This window comes from Rousettus aegyptiacus, unplaced genomic scaffold (assembly GCF_014176215.1).
Source record: "Rousettus aegyptiacus isolate mRouAeg1 unplaced genomic scaffold, mRouAeg1.p scaffold_m13_p_5, whole genome shotgun sequence".
Classification (NCBI taxonomy): domain Eukaryota; kingdom Metazoa; phylum Chordata; class Mammalia; order Chiroptera; family Pteropodidae; genus Rousettus; species Rousettus aegyptiacus.
In genome coordinates this window covers 98,596,609-98,617,799 of record NW_023416308.1, presented here as the reverse complement: position 1 = coordinate 98,617,799, position 21,191 = coordinate 98,596,609, and the positions used below count along the sequence as shown (strand labels likewise).

The following is a 21,191-nucleotide window of genomic DNA, read 5'->3' as shown; positions in this document are numbered from 1 at the left end:
AAAGGAAAATGAGGTCTTTTGGCGAGAAGGCAGATAACCACAGAGAGGTACTTATTTGTCTTTCATTTGAATTCGTTGTATTAATTGCTGCTCCTAAAGTGAGGAGCGGATGGAGGGGAGATATAAACAGTTACAGCACATCACGTTGGGTAGGCTATTGGAAATGACACCTTCAAGAGAAAATCATGTTGAAATGTGGGCCTGAAAATCTAGGAGAGGAAAAGACAGCTAAACCAGTTAGGATCTTGGTGAGGTTCACAAGTGTAATTTCAAGGATGGTCTTTATAAACATCAGTCACAACAATTTTTACCATTGCCATATATTTGGAGTATTAATGCAAAATATTTTCATCATGTCTAGAAGATCCTGATATTATTGTATATAGCTGATTAAATAAGGGAATGCATGTAACAGGTAAGAAAGCATAGTGGTTGGAAATGTGGACCTTAAAATCGTATGGGCAGGATTCAAATCTGGGCTCCCCAAATCCATTTACTAGTCTTGTGACATTTGGCACATTGCTTAACATCTCTGAGTCCACTTTCCTCAACTTAAAATCAACATAATAGTACCTATTTGGAGGAATGGGTATCCACATAAAGCTTTATTACAGTATTTGTCACGTAACTGAATGTTAGCTGTCATTAATTATTTTTATTATTTTTACAAGTACTGAACACTGTGGCTGGCACATAGTAGACATGCAATAAAAATCAGTTTCCTGCCCCTTTTATCCTTCTACTTTCTAAAATCTAGCCCATAATATTTCCTAAGTTCTATTTATTGATTATTTATTCTCCCAATTCAAGAACCATGTTAACGCGGGATTTTTTTTTTTTTTATTATTGCACTGCTTGTTTAAGAGCTCTCTAATTTCTCCTTTTCCTCTTAAAAGTTTTAATGTTAGCAAATCTTCGGAGATCTTTCAACATAAAATTGCAATCAATAGCTTGAAACTATTAGGTGACAGAAGATTTTTTTTCTTTAAGTTTAGAAATTATTAGCCAGTTGAGCTAGAGGAGAGATTTTCTTATCATCTAGGTATTTTGGATATATAGGATCCAGTGCCAGTTTGTGTCTTCTCTATGGATATAAATTAGCAAGAAGGATTGTACTTGTCTGAAACTGTAGGAGAAAGACGAATGGACTCAGTGCTGTATCAACAGGATGGAGTATTGTAGGAAAATTACATAAGGAAAATGAGCAATAGGGGATTGTTTTAGACAAAATGCAAAGGAGTTAACCTATGTGAAAATAAATAATTTTTATTTTTTTCCTGTGAAATAAAACTTATTTCAATCTAATAAGTTTAACACTGAGGTTATCAATAAACTTTCACAACAGTTTTCCCTTTGTAAGCTTTTATATTTAAAATAATTCAGTTGAAAGGAGTCATTTTTTATCTCACCAGCTCAGTGCCTAGGGTTGAGTTGAATTCATTACTTGAATTCCTTCCAGGAAAGGGTTAAGTATATCAAAGACAAATAAATTAAGGTATTGCTAAGGAGCTGAGAGGTTTACAGAATTATATAAGATCAGGTTTTCATGACATGTAAAGGAATGGGGGTATTGTTTAAGATATTTAGCAGTGGAGAAGAGTTTGAATGCAGAATAAACCTAAAATAAGGAAATAGCACTTTAAAAGTGAAACCCTCCAATTTCAATATTTGAGTCAAGTACCTTCAAGTCTTCATAGGTATGGAAGTGATTTTATTAGTTTATTTTTAAGTCAAATCTCATCAGTAGTCAGGTACAGGTGCCCAAGGTTATTCCTAAGCAAAACCACTGGATCTTTACTTCTTTGTCCATTTATTCATTTGTTCATTGATTCATTTATTCAACAAGTATTAACAAGTATCTACCATCTGCCAGGCCTTGAATTAAGCCATGGGATATAGTGGGGAACCAAACCAGCTTGGGTTTTGGTTTTACCAAATACTGCAGAAATGCTTCCTTTTGTATTGAACCCATCTGCCCTCTCCAGAAATATTCACAACGCCTGTTAGCATGTTAAAGGCTCCGAGAAGTCCTGCAGTGAAGAAACTTGTTTAACCTTCATTGACATAACATTCCCTAGACTTTTATGTCTTCAAAGGAATATTCCTTCTTGTAAATACACTATGGGACACCAAGGTTAAGATGAACTAAGCTGCCAAGAAAGACAGGATCACATTGGATAACAAGGAAAGTAAAACACTGTTTTAATTCATACTTGATTGTAGGGACTCCACCAAGCAGCTTGGCACCTCGCTTAAGGAAGAGGGAGCTTGTTATCACCTTCATTTTGTCTAAGACCCTTTCTATTTCCCCGGTTTGCAATGGTCACATTTTTCAGCTTACAATGTAATACAACTTCATGTATGACCAGGGAGATTTTTCAGTTTGTTGACAATGGCTGGTTGTGGAGCTAGCTGTTTGCAAAAGGAACCCCCTTATCATTCATGACCCACCATTTTGGGGGAATAGATAAAAGTGTTAAATATGTGGTTAAATTAGATTCTTTAAAAAACATTCTGACAAATATAACTATCACAAAGGAGAGGTAATTTGCCTTTATTGGAACTGCATACTTTCATAAAGTCAAAACGCGTATCCAAAGTGTATTATTGTATTGCAAAAAAATTAATACATTCAAAGTAATGTAAGCACATGGTACTTTTAATTTTTTCAGTGGCCCCAGAGCACTGTTATCTGCTCTTTTCTGGGAAATCACTCATGTAGCTATTGGGGAAAGGGAGCACTTTGGCCCCTTTTCTGGGAGCAATCCAATGCAGTATGGATATTAATTAAATTTATTAAACAAATAACACAGCGACTCAGGGAAGCAGGGGTCCATCTGCCAGTTCTGTAGACAGATCTCTGCAGAGACGCGAGCTGAATGGTAGTTAAAGCGAAGTTGCCGAGCTCAGCAGATGGGCTCTTGTCTCTAGTGGGGGAGATTTGGTGGCGGTCCAACAACTCTTTTCCCCCTCCAGGTTTTTGTTCCTTGCAACTGTGATTGAAGAAACCCTTCTCTGTCTTTTCCCAGCCTTGTGCCACTCCCCACCCCCCTTTGTTTATTTGAGCAATGTTTAAATCTGAGTGATTTGTTAGAGAAGCAAGTCCCGGCTGATCTCATTTTGTGTATGTGCTGTAAAGCTCAAGCAGAAAATAATTAAGAAAATGTAATCCCATTGACTTTACACCCCGCTTATGTACATTGCAGCAGCTCAGCCTTGCGTCCTGGGTAGACTAAAGTCTGAACAGATTTGAATTTAGTCAGCATCCTCATTCTCTGCATTTGCAAGTTCATATTATTCTAAGGTTTAGATGCTTATTATTCTTAGAATTGTTCCTTCAATTGCTTTTAGACCTACGTGCTTTTTAAATGATGCAATTTAAGGATTTTTTTTCCCCCCTAATGTCTTCATATTCTGTTGGCAAGTGTCTAGGTGCATTAAATCCCAGTGTCTCTCTCACTTGCCATCTGGGATGAGATGCCATTGATAGTTAGCTCTGCACATTTGTGAGCTGCTGTGTCTTTAAAAAGCCACTTTTCCACCTCCCGACCCACGTCTCTCACGAAAAAGATGGTGAATTTGCAATCTTTTTGTGAGGAAGGACCATTTTGCTTTCAGTTAATTATCGCTTCCCAGCATTTGGTATAATTTTCGACAAAAGCCCACTTGGGCAGAATTTGATTCTAGGATGTTAGGTTTGGTGGCAAATCACCTCCCACCCCTTATCCCTACCTGAATCTTTGCAAAAAAAAAAAAAAATCATTTGGTAGAAGACTTTCTTGTGTTTGGCTATGTCCCCTTGCCTGGGATCTGTGCCTTTCACAGGAAAAAGGGGGCGGGGAGAAAGAGCCCCGGAAACCCCGCCAGGCAGATGACCCGCTAGGCAAATCGCGTGCTCCGTTGATGGCAATGTTTTGGACGAAATAGATGCCACCTTGGGCCGAGTCCTGAAATGCCCTTGTTTTGGAGAGATATGTCTGGTTCCAGCCACCCTGCGAGTGAGGTGTATTAGCTGAGATAAAGACACCTTTGTAGAAGCTCCTCCAATCAGAAGGATTCCCCCCTCCCCAGCCTTCAATTCTCTGCCAGCAGAGGTCTTTGCTGGTTACAGAACTGAAGACAAGAGTGGATGGATCTGGGATTATGATTTTTCCCAGATATACTGAGTTTTATAGGAACATGGAGGTCAAACTCTTAATCCAGTTTGTAAGAAAAGCCAACAAATAGATCGTTTACCTATAGCCCAGAGAAATCTTAGACCCAGATCCTCTATCCAGTGAGGATGGTCAATTCATTTCTGCTGCAACTGAAGGTGTTTGGCAGAGTCCATCCTTGATATTGGTCCGTGTTTGTGCTTTTTGAACCCACATGAAACCCGAATCTCAGTAGGTTTAACTAAGAGTTGACTTTTTTAGCTGCTGTTGTCTGTCCCTGTCCCCCTTCTGAGGTTCTAGCTCCCCCGCAGGCCATGCTAACATTAATAATATAAGAGCTTCCGTTAAGATGGCAAATTGTTTGGAATTATGTGGAGATTTTTGTTTTTCATTAGAACCCTGCCAACGATCATTGTGAACTCCAAGAGTTATCGGTGCACAGCAGTCCTTTATGGATTTTAAAAAGGCTCAGCTCAAAAGATGGTCATGAAGTAGCTGGTGAAAAATGTTTGTTTACCAGTGACTCGTAGGTGAACTGCCAATTTATTCCTCTAATTTGTTGGAAGTCAAAATTGTCTGGGGGCAGGGCAAAGACTCTACATTTTGAATTCATAGGCTATTTACCAGCGTTTGTTCTGCCTCTCCTTCCACCCTAGTGTACCTGGACTAATTTCGTTCTTTGATTTAAATCACAATCTAGTCGCTCTGGCATCTCAATTTAAGGGAAGATTGGATGTTGTTTTTCAAAGGGAATTGCAAGTGTTTTACTCTTGTCTGAAAACAGATTGTGGCTTCTTTCCCAAGGATAAGCTTAAAAATTCTGTATAAATCTCAGGGTTTCATTCTTAGCAAAATGTTTTCAACTGTCTTGTCCACACATTAGTATAAATGAACAAAACAGAGAAAAAGCCAGGAAACACCCTGACAGATAGTGTGTGAATATTTCTGATCTGCTTCCTGTGCCTGCCAGTCTACAGAACACATTTTGTTTACTCCACGCTTCTTAATTGCTTTATTGCAGATTTTGTAGGCAGCGTGACAATTTGGGACTTTGCATAAAAAAGCTTTTGATTAGGAACAAATTTAACACTCATCTGTAAGGAACTGGAGAGTCACTTTAAAAATAACCACACATTTAAAAATTATTTGATAAGGACAGATATTTCTCAGATGTTTTCTATCTATTCAGCTCTCATGTACTTTTCATCCAAGAGCTCAAGCGCAAACTTTAAAAATATTCAGTGTAAGGGTTCTGATAAATGTTTTATAAAAGGAACCAGATTTGTGAATACCATCACCAGCTTTATGCAGTAACTGTCTTCAAAATTAAATGCTGTGGCTCGTCAAAGCATGTACCTCACCATCTAGAAAAGGGACTGAAGAATGATGTCTCTGAATGAGACCCAGGCCTGTCAGGATGTAACTGAAAACACCCGCATGTTTGACCTGTGCCTCAGGGGACACAGCCCAGCTCTGAAGGTAAAAAGGAGGGTTCATGGTCATTGTCATCCTTAATGATCTCACAGCCCATTTCCCATGTCTCAGTATTATTTCTGGGAACATGTCTGAAGCTTTTCATAATCCTGGATCTGATAAATATTGATTTATTGTTGATTAGATTTGCATTTACTTTCTAGGAGCCAAGCAAAATAACCTAGCACTCCCTGTTTTGGCCTCTGGCCAACTGAGTCTGCCCAGGTCCTGGAATGCCTGTCTTTGCAATGCCTCAGAGCACTGCCTTCAGTTCATAATGATCTAGTCTTCTGAGGTCAAGCTGACAGGAGGGCCTTCCTGGGGCCTGGCATGATTCTTTTGTTCTCACTTTAAAGTAGATTTTAAGTCAAATACAGAGTCTTGCAGTGGGAAGGGCAATTATAAGACACCTAGGCCATCTCCCTCCCAATGACAATCCTTATTGGGAATGGGATGGAGTGGGTGTATAGATTTGTGCTGCTTGTCAATTTGAAATAACAGAGAATTTCTCCCCACATTATTGCAGTTTTTAATTTTGTAAGTTTTAAATGTTTTGGATGTTAGAAACTTATTCCTTGTACTAAAGATTAAAAATCTCAATCTACGGAAACTCAAGAGTTTGTTTCTAGAAGTGATGGTATTAAAGTCACAATTTGGTTCACTGATATCACGATTTCCTTTTCTATATCTTATGTCTTCAAATATGGTCACATTTAATAACTAGCTACCATTGCTTGGACACTTACTATGTGCCGGCTTCCCTTCTAAGCGCTTTACATATATCATGCCACTCAATCTTCAGGACAACTGAATATCTTCATTTTAAAGATGAAGATATTGATGTTAGGAGATGTTAAATAACTAGCCCAAAGAAATAATCTAAGTAATCTCAACTAATCTAAAGTTATAGTTAATAGCCAGATCTGGATTCGAAACCAAACAGTTGACACCAAAATCTCTGCATTTAACCATTCTGCTATATTGCTGCCCTGCAGTTACTTATTTCTAATTTATAACTTACTTATATCCAAAAGGAAGTTGAAGTCTCTTCAAGTAAAAGCGAATATAAAGTAGCATAGTTAAAGCCAAAGGAAAAAGATAGATCATATGGGAGGCCTTCAAATTTTTGGAAACCGTGTCCCCAGAATTTACACTTTCTAAGTCAACATTGCCAGTTTCTTAAACTTTCTATCCATTGGGGAGAAGGTGGCTGCTCTGGAGGAAGTGGCCTTGTCTTATCACTGTTGTGTTTCCAGTGCTTAGCTGACCGTATAAGGACCGAAGGTGTGAGTTACAGAAGAGGAAGCTGAATGCATAGATTTGACTCAGGCTGTCATAGCTGAAGGAGGCTCATTCAGAGCAGTCGTTGGCATTGTGACTTGGGAACTAAGGCAAAAATGGGAGTAGGGGAAGAGAAAAGGTAGGATTAGTCCTACTCAACATGAGAGTTTCTCAAGTATCAGAAACTTTTGCTTGTGAAGTAGGAAACTTTGAGAGGTAAGGAAGAGCCTAATGAAAAAGCTTCTTCCTTTGAACAGGTTGCAGTACAGGGAAGAAATCTTTATTTTCCATTTGCCATAAGCCCTGATAGACCTGGGCTGCTGTTCCTTGGCTGGGATGACTCAGGTAACAGGAAAGTCTTGACTTGAATGATGAGTGTAGCCCTTTTTGTCTGTGACATCTGTGTTTTTTCCAACCCTTACTAGGGGTCATTGAAGTACAAAGACAACTGTTGGTTCTGTTCTCCAGAACTTTCATTATTTGTAATACGCATCAATATTCATTCATTCATTCATTCATTCATCAAGTATTTGTTGAGTGCCATTTAAGAGGAGAGTGTATTGTAAACAAAAACAATGACAGCAAGAGGTCCTGTCTAAGTGAGGATGCCTTTCTTGATTGAATCCACCCTTCCCTTAGGACATCTTAGGTCCCACTGTGAGTGAGGGTATCAGCATCAACCCATGTATTATATTCCTGTTGATATTAAAATAATCAACAGGAATAAAAATTCTAGTATTTCCTTCCTGCATCCCCAGGTTTCTTATTGTTGGATTATCTTAGATAGCCTTTTGATGCACATCCCACACTGTGAAGTTCACTGGTTTAGAGGACAGAAAGATTATTTAGGTTCACGAAAGGCAAACAAAGTACAGTAGTATCATTTAAAAATATAGGGGTAGGAGAAATGACTGATTCTTTGACTGTGGAGCCTGTGAAGAGTTTGTTTCTTTCATTTGTTTATTCAAAAAACAATAATGAGTAATTCTTGCCAGGTGCTGTACTATATACTGGGGGGGGGGGAATAATTCGCTTACTCCCTAACCCTGGGGAGCTCCCAGATTAATGAGGAAGACTGAAAAGCAAATGAGAACTTGCAAAATGGTACATGGGAGAAGAATTAGAAAATGTCTAGAATCCCTCACCTTCTGCATGTCTATCTAACTTTCTTAATTGGCTCTACTCTGATCATGGCTATTAATTGTAACTCCTCCTGCATGCAGCCCTCCCCTGACCCTCAGCCCATTCATCTTTTACTACCCTTTTCCCAGCTTATAAGATTCTATATAATTTAATTATTTGTTACATTTATTTTCACTGTCTCTCCCCACAAGAATGCTAGCTTCTCAAAGGCAGGGATATTGGTCTATTTCACTAGCCTTCTCAACTCCAGGAATAGTTTGTTGACAGAATGAATGAAGAAGGTGATCATCAATCTCTGTCTGATTATTGAAGGCTGTTATAGAGATGGGGAGGATGTAATAAAGGTGATGTTTGAGCTGGATCATACATGATGAGTTGAAATTTTAAGGGAATTTGCCATGCTATGCAGATGGAATAGCATACACAAAAGTATGTGGTGAGAAGGAGTTGGCCCAGCATGTTGGAAAAGTATTCATGGAATTTAGGGTGTATGGTGGGGAACAATGGAAGATGAGTCTGGAAAATCGAGGAAGATTGTGAGCCCTTCATATACGGTATTTATTGCTGGAGAATTGCAGACAGCAAAAGTGCCTGAAGAACTGGAAAAAGAGAACTTGATAAACTAACTTGTATAGCACGTAGAAAATCTTCCTCTATTTTCAGCCCATTGTGCCTTTCTAAAGCATGGCAGTTGAGGAAAGGTCTCCTAATGGGTGTCTATGGGCTTCGGGTGAGGCCTGGGAGGAGTAACTTAAAATCTAGGTGAGGAAATAGGTTTTCATCTTTATTACCTCGCACAGTGCCCACCAAATAGTGGTCACTCAATAAATATATACAAAAATAAGTGAAAGAATGAATTTGTTTAACAGTGTCCAGCTGATCCCCAAAGTGAAAAGAATAACAACCAGTGTCTAATTTTCCCCCCATTAGACTTAATTTTTGCTGATGCGAATGCCTCCTGGATGTGTTTGCTGATAATCTCTGTGACTCCCTCCCAGTGTTACAGTTTTGTGATAAAGAGCCTGAACCTTGTAGTCAGACCAATTTGAATGTGAATCCTGGCTCCATCACTTACTAACTGCATGGTCTCACATGAGCCGCTTAACCCCTCTGAGTCTCACTTTGCTATTGTAAGGATGTCAGTAACTATCGTTTCTGATTGTTTGAGGATTAAATGAGGTAGTCCATGAAAGAGTTTCAGACAGTTTTTAGAATTTAGTAAGCGTTCAGTGATGGGCGACTATTAGCTTTTTATATCAATGGAGAGGAATGAAGTATTTGGGTCAACTTCAATAAACATGAATAGCAGCGGTCCCCAAACTTTTTGGCACCAGGGCCTAGTGCTCCTATGAGATTTTAATGCCTGATGATCTCAGGTGGAGCTGAAGCGGTGATGCTAGTGCTGGGGAGCGGCTGCAGGTACAGATGAAGCTTTTCTCCCTTGCCCACTGCTCATCTCCTGCTGTGTGGCCCGGTTGGGGTTTGAGGACCCTGATGTATAGGATTAAGAAGCATTGATGTTTCATTTGCTTTAGCCAAAACCAGAGTAAAATAAACATGGCCCATTCCATTACTTCATAAGTTGATAAATGTTTTCGTTGTGCCAAGTGGTATCAATGGAAATATAAACTCAGCAGTAGAATTACAGAAAATATGCAGTTTTCCAGTAACCCGTTATGACTGAATGTACCGTGTGCTGCGTTCCTCATACATGCTGATACGTTGGGGTGATATCTCATAAAGAAAGCTGATTAGGTGCAGATGATATTAACAAGGTCATAGTTGTAGGTTTGTTGCCTGAAACTGACCAGGTAGTGTGCTACAGGGAAATGGTCTGCCTTGTCACTCCAGAGAGCCCAGAAATGTTAAAAACGACACAAGTTGAAAAGGGAGGAGGGTGACTCTTCACTCCTGGAAAGATCCTCGAGACTTACGTCTTATTAGTGGTTTATTAATCTCAGCTAAATTTTGAGTCCTGTTGATGTGCCAGACGCCATGCTAAGTGCTTTCCACCTCCCATATCCTTGAATGCTCACCGCAGCAACGTAGGTGTTTCCGGCCCCCCCCCCCCCGTTATTTATTCATTTCTGAAGCTTAGAGAGGTGAAGAGTCTCGTCCAGGTTCCCTTGAAGAGCAAGTGGAGGAGTCAGGACTTAAATCTCTGTCATTTTCACCCTGAATTCTTAACCTCCAAGCTCTGCATTTTTGCTTCAGGGTGTAGTTATACTCTGCTTACAGCATCGTTAATGAATTCTAGCCATTTTCTTAACATGGATCAGAGCAATTTAAATTCCTGCAAGATACAAGATGTCTGTCTTTTCTTGGTATCCAATGTCTAATGACTATGAAATGGTAGCAGAATCATTGTGAACTATCCATCGAATGAGCTCAGCAGTAGACTGTTCTCTTGCTATTCTGTTTGTTCATTCAAATGAGCCTTAAAGAAGCTGCATATATTCATTTAAATACTGACTTCATAAAGAGGATAGGAAGAAGTGACATATCTAGGTAGTTAATTTTACTTACTCTTCTTCGTGATATTTTGCCTGGGAGTTTGGATACAATATACGTAATTTATGTGTCATAAACCTAAAATAATTTTTAAGGTTCCTAGTTTTAGGTAAATAGATTTTATAATAAAAAGCAAATTCAAAAAATCAGTGAAATCATCATTTGGGTCATTATAGTCAGATTTAAGATGCTCAAAGAGTCAGTTACTGTAGTTAAAATTCTTCTTGGAGCATAAAGCAAGCATTTTGGGAAATGGCATTAATGCTGTTAGAACCATTCAGGATAATGTTTCAAGAGATTAATACTCTGTGAATGAAAAAGTTCAAACTATCTGATATTCTTGAAAGTCCTAGGCATAAGCTTGGGCTGTAAGTTTGATTCTTAAACAGATCAATTAGCTTCATGCTATTTCCTGGCTGTAGTGTGGCTCCCACCCTGATCAGATATTATTATCTCCTTATCAGTTTTTGGTCTCACAAAGGACTGATGAAATAGGAAGAATTGCTTATGTAAATTTATCACCACTTTCAAAAAAGAGAATACCCTTTTCCCCTAAGCATATACCCTTTTGTTGGTAAATTCAGCAGTAATTCTTAGAGAGCAATTGACATCAGAAAATTAAGAAAATTGTATCATATGCTAGAATTTGGCCCTTGTTTACTTAAACATTATTCGACCTAAGTGTAAAACGCACTGCTAGGGCCCTTTAAAAATTTTTTTGTTAGATTTTAATTCCACTATAAAGACAATTCAAGTGAGAAACTTCAGTGCATTGATTTTGTTCTTTGAGTCATTGCACTGTAATTAGCTGAGTTGTGTTTTAAATGCAGCACGAGAACATCTTTCTTGTCTGTTTATGTCAGAAAAAAAATGGCTAATGAGCACTTATCAAAAAGATGAACATTTTTTCATTAGATTAAGTAAAATCAAAACAGATTTATAATGTACTATTATGTTTCAGCTTGGAATAAATTGAGCAAAATAGTTAATAGTTAATATCTTCCCTGCTTCCTGAGAATTTATTTGCATGGCAGGATTCTCAACAGCCCCCTACACACACACCCCCACCACACACACATTTAGACTTTAGAAAAGTGCCCATTTGTGGTGACTTTCTTTGTGGAGTCAAGGCATATTCCTAAAGGATTTGGAAAGCCCTTAATATTATTTGTAAAATCTGAATATCTAGGAAGAAGGTGTCAAAATGGATTTTTTTGGATTATTATACCAGTATGCTTTACTACTCAGTAATACAGTTGTTTAAAATTGTTTTTAAAAATGATTTCCCTTGACTTTCTCATAGTGGTTAGTCAAAATGCCACCCGACACTCTGTGTCATACAGAGCTTTCTTCTATTTTGAGATTTCTGTATGTGTTCAAGTAGATGAGTATTAGCCTGTATGTTATCCAAAGGTACAGACAATGAAGGTTGGTTCCTTAAGAAAGTTTAATTTAAAAGTGTACAAGTTTAAGAACCTTCTCTTTTTAAGTGTCACTTAGATGGCAGGTCATTTTCCGGTCATCAAAGAGTCTAAGTCATTACTTGCTCTTCTACTATGTGAGAGTTAAAGTTCATTTTCATCAGCGCCTGCATGGGGGCTGTATAAATAAGTGCATATCCACAAAGCAACCAATATAACAAGACTGTATATGAATAAAGAAGAATCTTGACTTCCTTAAGTTTTCTGAGTTTACATTAGGATGAACAGACAAAAAATAGATCCCCTGTATACCAAAAAAACAAAACAAAACAAAACAAAAAAACAAAGAAGAAGAAGAAGAAGAAGATGAAGAAGAAACTGCCCTGAACAGTAGAGACTTAACTGGATGTAATCATATAACTTCTGTCCACATAGCACATTTTAGTTGAAGTATAGCATTCATAAATGAAAAAGCTTGATGAATTTTTACAAAGTAACACACCCATGTAAACACCATTTAGACCAAGGTGTAGGATATTACTAACACTACACAAGGCTTCTTTATATCACTTCCCTGTTATTATCCCACACACAGAAGTAACCATCATTCTGATTTCTGTCACAGTAGATTACTTCTGATGTCTTGGAACTTTAAATAAATGGAATCCCACAGCTTGGTTTTTTTTTCTGAAAATTATGTCTTTAAGATTTATTAATGTGATTGTGTGTAGCAGAAAGTCATGGTTTTTCATCATCGAATAGTTTTCAGTTATTTATGTTATTTCCAGTTGGGGTCTGTTGTGAACAATGCTGCTGTGGGTATTCTTGTATTTGTCTTTTGGTGGACATATGTATACATTTTTGTTAGCTATATACCAAGGAGCGGAATTGCTGGATCATAGGAAATGCATTTGTACAATTTTAGTTGAAATTGCAAAATAGATTTTTTTCAGCAATGTTTTATAGTTTTCAATTATAGATCTTATACATTTTTTGTTAACTTTGTTCCCAGGTAACTGGTGTTTTTGATGTTAGATCTTCTTAGATAGCTTATATTATACTAATGTAAATGGTATTATTTTAAAATTTCATTTTTCAATTGTTTAGTGTTAGTGTATAGAAATACAATTGATTTTAAGTATGCTGTCTATATTCGGTGACTTTCTAAATTTAATATTTTATTCTTAATAGTTTATCTGTATATTATTTTGAATATTTTATGTATATAGTCATATCATCTGTTAACAATGAGAGTTAAATTAATTTTTTATCATTTTAATTTCTTTTCCTTGAGTATGGTAGAATGTTTAACAGAAGTGATGATTGCGGACATCCTGTTTCATTCCCAATTTCAGGGGGAAAGCTTGCACTATTTTACCATTAGTAGTATATTTACTATAGATTAAAAAACATTCTTTATTAGTTAAGGCAGTTTCTTCATTCCTAATTTAAATTCTTTAAAATCATGAATGGATATTGAATTCCAGCAAACATTTTAAAAAATCTATTTAGTGACTATATAACTTTTCTTAGTTAGTAGGGTAAATTATATTTATTGGCTTACGAATGTAAATAGCTTTGTATTACTGTTATAATTTAAATTGGTTGAGATCTATGCTTTATGTACATCACAGGATTTGTTCTGATAATATTTTAATTTGATTTTGCCAAAGTTTTACATCTATGTTCATGAGAGGGATTGGCTTTATATTTTTACTTTCTTCTAACAATTTTTCTTTATTGCTAAATTTTGGTATCAAGGGGATTATATAGGCCTCATAGCATGAGGTCACAACACGCATCCTTGACTTATAGTCAACCTAAGATGAAGATCATCAGCACTTATTGAAAAATGCCAGGACTTCACAACACTATAGTTGAGTCGACCCTCCTATTTCTTAAGCTACTGTTGTGGGATATCTTAATTCTATACACATTTTAAACCCACAAGACATTATTAATATTTTAATATTAATACTTAACATTGTTTTAAGCAGTCAATATTAATTTAAATTTACCTACTTATCTGCTCTTTCCATTGCTCTTCATTCTTTTCTGTATTACTGTACTTTCTTTCACTGAGGATAAATTTTCTCTTATCTGGAGAATGCCCTTCAGCATTTCCTTTCATGTAGGTCTCCTTGGGATGAATTATTTCGATTTTTGTTAAAATGACAATTTATTTTAGTTTTGTTTTCGGAGGATATTTTCTCTGGATGTAGAATTCTAGCTCTGCAATTATTTACTTTAAGAACTTTAAAGGCACTGCTCTTTCGTCTTCCGTCTTTGATCGTTTCCATTGATTAAGTCAGCTTATTGTTGCTATTTTGAAGGTAAAGTGTCTTCTTATTCTTTACTTCATTTAAGATTTTATTTGCCTTTGGTTTTCAGCAGTTCGATTTATTGTGCTTGATTTTATTTAATTTATCTAGCTTGAGTTCATAATTATTTTTGAATTTGTGGCTGCATTTCTTTAAGTTTGTAGGAATTTTCTGCCGGTACCTCTTCAAGTATTGCTTCTTAGCCATTACCTTCCTCATGTTTATCTAGAACTTCAATTACAATGAGTATGTTACTTTTTAAAACTAGTGCTGTCCTGCATGTCACTTATATTTGTTTTGAATTTTACATCTTTTTTTTTTTTTTGCTGATGCCTCAATCTGAATATTTAGACTGACCTAACTGGAAAATTAATCAATTCTCTCTTCTACTGTGCCTAATCTGTTGTTTAACCTATCTATTGAATTCATAATAAAATGATTGTATTTCATAGATTCCCATACTCTGGCAAAACTGTCAAATTTTTTATCTGTTTTTAAACATATTAATGATAGTTTTTACAGGGTAAATTTTAATGTTTTTATAATTTCCGATTTACAGAAAACTTGTAGGAGTAGCAGAACACATTACTATATATTTTCTACCTAGATTCATCAATTTTTAACATTTTTCTCCATTTGCTCTATTATTCTCCCCTCCATGCAAATGTGTTCCCCAATGCCCCCCAACACATATACATTATTTATTTCTGAACCATTTGACAGGTGGTTGCAGATGTCACGCCTCTTCATTCCTAAATGTATTGCTTTGTTTTTACTAGAAGCAAGGAATTTCTCTTATGTAACCACCGTATAGCTATCAAAATTAGGAAGTTTAAAACTGATACAATACTATTATCTGATCTACAGTTTATATTCAAATTTTATCAACATTCCAATAATATCCCTTATAGCTCTATACTTTTTCCCAGCCCAGTATTTAACCTAGGATCATGCATTGCGTTTAGTCGTTGTGTATGTTTAGTCTGCTTTAATGGAACAGTTCTTCCACTTTTATTTGTCTTTTATGATCTTGATATTTTGAAGATTGCAGAACAATTACTTTGTAAACTGTTCCACAACTTTCATTTATCTGATGTTTCAGCCTGATTAGATTCAGATAATGCATTGTTGGTAGAAATAACACAGATATTGTGTCGTTTTCAGACCATTATATTAGGAGGCACATGATGTTCATTTGATTCATTATTGGTGATACTAACTTTGAGAACTTAAATGCTTATGATGGCTGCTAGTATGAGTCACCATAATGTTGCTATTATTCATTTATAATGAATGAATTATTTGTGGGGAAATACTTTGAGACAGTGTGAATATTCTATTCCTCAACTTGAACATTTCTTTACTTTCTGGCACAATGAGATGTTCCAGGACCACCTTCTACTTGATCTGCCCCAGCAATGCAATCAGTCATTTCTTCAAGGAGCCCTGATTCCTTTCCCTGGAGAATGGTATTTAGAAAATAAAATCTACACACTGAGTGTGTTCACTTTGCTGCTGGAGTGCCAATGCATCTAGGCTTAACAGGGCTAGGGAAAACAGGGCTATCTCTATATCTCTATCTCTATCCCTAATCTAGGAGTTAATACTGCAACTCCGAAATCTAATTTAAAACTAGAAGTTTTGTTTTAGTCTTTCTCTTTTCTCTGTTTGTAAGTACTTTCTCCAAGTAAGAAAAGCAGCTAACGTTATCCTCAGTATATTTACTCATTATCTCAGGCTTAGATTCACAGAAAGCAGTGTCAGAGTTAGTTATTAACCCAACCACTATAAAAAAAAATCCTACCTATTAACGGTGTTCAATACTTGTTCAAAGAGTTTGGTTTTAGACTAAGGTTATATAGTCAAAATCCTGTATTCAAAAGTAGTTATTTTTTTTCATTCAGTGAGATTATATTCATGTGAAATGTAGTTAGGCTCGTTTGTTTCCGTTTCTATTCCATTTTAGGTTTCTTTCTCCTCCATCATTAATTGTTAATTTAACTTCGTTATCATCTTCAGCAGCAGCAGCAGCAGCACCTTGTGTGAATATATAGAGTAGTATTATGACTCCAAAACCCAAAATTACACAAAAAGCTATATTCAGAGGAATGTTACTTCCCCTTCTCCACCAGCAATGTATGAGGATGTCTTATAGTGGTTTTTCAAGAGAATGTGTTCTCAAGCTTTGTAATTCTTACCAATATAATCATTGAGAAATGTTATCTCAGTATAGTTATAATTTGTGTTTTTCTTCTTATAGCTGAAGTTGTCCACCTTTTCATATGTGTAAAGTCACTTAAAATCTTTATTTGTGAATTATCTGTTTGCTAATTTTTTTATTGGTTTTTTTTTTTATCCCCCTCCTCCTTAATTTTAGAGTTCTTTATGTATTTGGGATAGATAGATAGTATTTTTGATGCCTGTTAATCATAGTTACTTTAAAGACTGTGTGAGTCTGTGGGACTACTTATTGTCTTTTTAAAAGACTTCTTTTGGATTTTGGTCATTTATTCCTCTTTCCTGGTAGGCCTCAGTAGTTTTTGACTGAAGGTCAGACTTTGTGTATAAAAAGTTGTAGAGAATCTTGATGATGCTATTTCCCTGGAGAGCTGATTAAGTTTTTCACAGGCTAACAGATAATGTTTAGGTAGATAACCCTGATCAAGGGCTGGTCGATTTAGGGGTTGCCCTCACTCTAAGGGAGTAGCCCTTCTTGAGTTGAAGCTGAAAGTCCGGGATCTTTGCCTTCCTCCTTGGCAGCTCTGAAAGCTAATTTTTGTGTCCTCAGCACAATGAGACTCCCATTTTCTACTTAGACTTTTGAACGAGTAGCAGTTGCTTTCTGCTGGTTTCTCTGTCTTATTGGAGCATGTGCAGCTTAGGAGTCTTGAGAGGAATTTGCACTATAAGGCGAAGTCTCTGCAGCTCACTCTCCTCCAGGATGTTGGCCTTTCAGTTCTTGTCGGCTCTCCCAACACAGCAAGACCACCGCCAGCTCTAGGTTGCTGTTATCTCTCCAGCCTTTATTCCCCGCACAGTGAATTGGTGAATATCCTGATGAGAAACAGCAGTGGCAAGTGCCAGGCTCGCTTCAGTGTGTTACCCTGTCCCCCGGGTTGCAGCCTCTAAAGTCCTGCTGCCTTGATTATTTCCTCATGCCTTCAAAGAGCTTTCTTTTACATGTTACCTAGCTTTGATAGTTGTTCTCAAACAGAGAGGTTATTCTGAGACTAGTTATTCCATCGTAGCTAGTAGCAGCAGTCATCTTTCCACTTAGCACATTTCATTAAATTTCTATGGAAATGAGAGCACACTATCAAATTGACAAAGCATTTTAAAATTGACAAGGAAATTGGCTTGTTCATACACTGCTTGGTGTGTGTGTGTGTGTGTGTGTGTGTGTGTGTGTGTGTGTGTAAATTGGTACCACCTTTCTGGAGGGCATTAATTTATATCAAAATCCTTAACAATGTATTTACTCTTTGACTCAGCAATTCTGCTTCTGGGCATGTTTTCTAAGAAAATAATAAAAAGTATTTTAAGAAAATGGTGTGTGTGAAGATTTATTTACAGAGAGTCTAATCCCAGTCAACAAAATTGGAATCAAATTCTCAATATGCAGCAATAGATGACTCGATAAGTTGTGGTGCTTCAATACAATGGACTATAATGGGATGCAATGTTACAAATGATGTAGGAGAGTATTTAAACATAATAATCTATTGTTAAGCACAAGATATTATAAAATAACATGTATAGTAGGGTTCAATTTAAGAATAATTAGACAGATATCTAAGTATAAGACTAAAATAATGCAAATGGAAGTGTTAACAGCTGGTATTGTTGGATTGTTTCTTTTTCCCTTTGTTTATGCATATTTAAAAAAATTTCCACAGGGCATTATTTTGTTCCAAAAGAAAATTAGTACAATTTTTAAACACCTTATAGTTGATATGCCCAGTGGATAATGTTTTCTGGCACACATTTTATTTTTGTTTTGGTGTCCTGAGCTCTATCTTTATGCCCTTAGTAGTGTTACAGATTTTGTCAGAATCAGGACTCTTTTTGAAAATACTCTGTGGAACCGAAGACCTCCATACAAATATGCTTTAAATTCCTGCTAGTCAAATTCAAACAAAGACTTCACTTGTTTCTGTCAGTGTGTGTCACAGCCTTTTTATTGTGGAGCCCTTTAAAAAGTAAATAGATTTGTGACAAGGACTTGGATCATCAGGGAAGATTTATTTCTTAGAAGAAAAATCTAATTTTCTTTTGAAACCAATGGCCAAAATTTAATGCAATTGCTTTTGTAAAACTATATCAAGATTTCCAAAGATTATTTTATGCTTTATTGCTCTTTTTTTCTTGAAGGCACGCTCCAAGGCAGCAATCACTACGGCTTTTTGGGTCTTGAGGCTGCTTCCCAGGCCTGTCTGTTCCTTGACTACGTCATCAGGGAACAAGCGAGTTGAGGATTATCATCGTCACCATGAGGCCTATGGGTACTTCTTGCCCATTCAGATAAGGTGGCAGGACAATGACCAGTACGACCAAGTGAACGATGTTGTGTGCTACAGCTACTTCGACACTATTATCAACCACTACCTAATCAGGTAAGCTTGGGTTCTGTAGCCCCACATCCTTATGTCAACCCTCTGGCATGCTCTCAGTTGGGAATTCATGCAGGGCATTTTTTTGGAAGAGAGTCCGCCATTTTCTTCTGCAAGTGCACCTCCTTTGTTGGGCCAAGTGAAAGTCAGACTATTCCAAAAGAGAACAGGAGGACTGACATGTGAGTTGCCCTGCTGCTCCTGCAGTCTCAGGTGTTAATGTATTTTGGTCCTTTGGACTAAATTGTCAGCAAATGTACAGGCTTTGAATCTCAAATAAGCACCTACACAATAAGCCACAGAATATTCAGACCCTGGGCAATTTGAGCAAACATAACATCAACTCTCAAGGCCTTTTTGCGAGAAAAGCAGCTGCTTCCCCCATGGAGGGCACGTAAGGGGGAGGAGAGAGTAAAGATGTAAAGATGTTTGTTATATCTCTGAACGCTGCCAAGACATGATTGCTATCTTATAGGATTGTTTGCAAGATTGGTTAGTATATCTTTGGTTAATATAATTCTCTATATGAAAGTTTGAGTCATATAGACACATCTGCATAAATCTTAGCTTCACCTTACAGCTATGTAATTTTGTTCAAATTATTGAACCTTACCGAGTCTTCTTTCAAAATAACTCACATTTATTGAGAACGTTCTCTGTGTCTAGCACTGCGAAGCATTTTACAGACTTTCTTATTTAATCCCAAAACAACCTGATGAGAGAGTAGTAGGTAGTCAGTGCGCCTCCTGTCCTTCCTTGCCTGTACCCTCTCAGGGCACGCTGGCCCGACCGTCAATTGTCAGCACCAACATTTATTTGCCTAAGGACTTTCTATGGCCACTAGAGGCCCTTTTGGAGCCAAGCCAGGAGTGCAAGAAATTAATACCCCGCTAGAAGCAACCTTCAGTCACTGACTGTTGGGAGCTGGTATATAAACACCTGAGCTTCCTCATCTCTTGAATGAGATATCGCTGATCACTTTATATAGGTCCCCAGGCTTCCATACTGGGATTAAGCTCCAGTTTTCAAATTCGTACCTTTTAAAAAAAAATCGAGATAAAATTTACGTAACCTAAAATCTACTACTTTAACCATTTTAAAGGGTACAAATTCAGTGGCTTTTAGTATATCCACAATGTTGTGCGACCATCATCACTATCTAATTCCAGTACATTTCCATCACCCCAAAAAAGAAACCCCATACTATTAGCAGTCACTTTGAATTTCCCTTTCATCTCATCACCTGACAACCATGAATCTCTTTCACACTCTATAGATTTATCAATTTTAGGCACTTCGTATAAATAGAATCATACACTATCTGGTCATCCGTGTCTGACTTCTTTCACTTAGCATGATGTTTTCAAGACTGATCCATGTCAGGGCATGTATCGGTACTTTGTTCCTTTTTATGGTTGAATAATAGTCGATCGTATGGATATATCAATTTTGTTTATTCATCAGTTGATGGATATTTGGGTTATTTCCACTTTTTGGCTATTATGAATAATGCCGCCATGAATATTTTTGTACAAGTTTTTGTATGGACATGTTTTTAATTCTTACCTAGAATTGACTATGGTGGCTCTACGTTTAACTTGTTGAGGAACCATCAAACTGTTTTCCATGATGGCTGTGCCATTTATACTCCCACCAGCAATGTATGAGGGTTTCAGTTTCTCCACGTCCTCACCAACATTTGTTATTATCTATTCTTTTTATTCTGGCCATCCTGGTGATGTGAAGTGGTACCTCGTTTTGGTTTTGATTTGCATTTCTCTGATGACTAATGATGTTGAGCATCTTTTCATGTACTTGTTGGCCTTTGGTACATGTTCTTTGGAAAAATTTATAGCCAAATCCTTTCCCATTTTTCAATTAGATTATTAGTATTTTTATTGTTGGGTTGTAAGAGTACTTTATATATTCTTGATACTAGATCCTTTTCATACATATGATTTATAAATACTTGCTGCCATTCTATGGGTTTTTTCACTTTCTTGCTAGTGTCTTTTGACATATAAAAGTTTTTAATTTTGATGACGGGGTGGTAACTTTTTAAATAGCAAATGCTTTCTTGGCTATTTTCCCTTCCTATTCTTTCCTCACTTCTGCAGGAGTGCTTTATCTACACAAAACACCTTACGGTTGTCACTCACATTGCAGATTTGCTGTATTAGGGAACTTAAACTTCTCTTTTCAAAAGAACATATATAGAAAACTTCCACTTTGAGAGTGCCTAGTTCTTCCTTGAGTGCTATGTGGTCCTGAATTTTC

General features: G+C 36.9%; 1 protein-coding gene across 1 annotated transcript in view; it reads left to right on the top strand.

Moving 5' to 3' along the window:
* The first annotated feature begins 8,554 nt into the window (after positions 1–8,554).
* LOC107512003 overlaps positions 8,555–21,191 on the top strand; it is an 88,503-nt gene continuing 75,866 nt past the window's right edge. Inside the window, exons 1-2 of the mRNA XM_036221586.1 lie at positions 8,555–8,587; positions 18,676–18,917. Of these exons, the coding sequence (XP_036077479.1) occupies positions 8,555–8,587; positions 18,676–18,917 (275 nt within the window). The remainder of the gene's footprint in view (positions 8,588–18,675; positions 18,918–21,191) is intronic.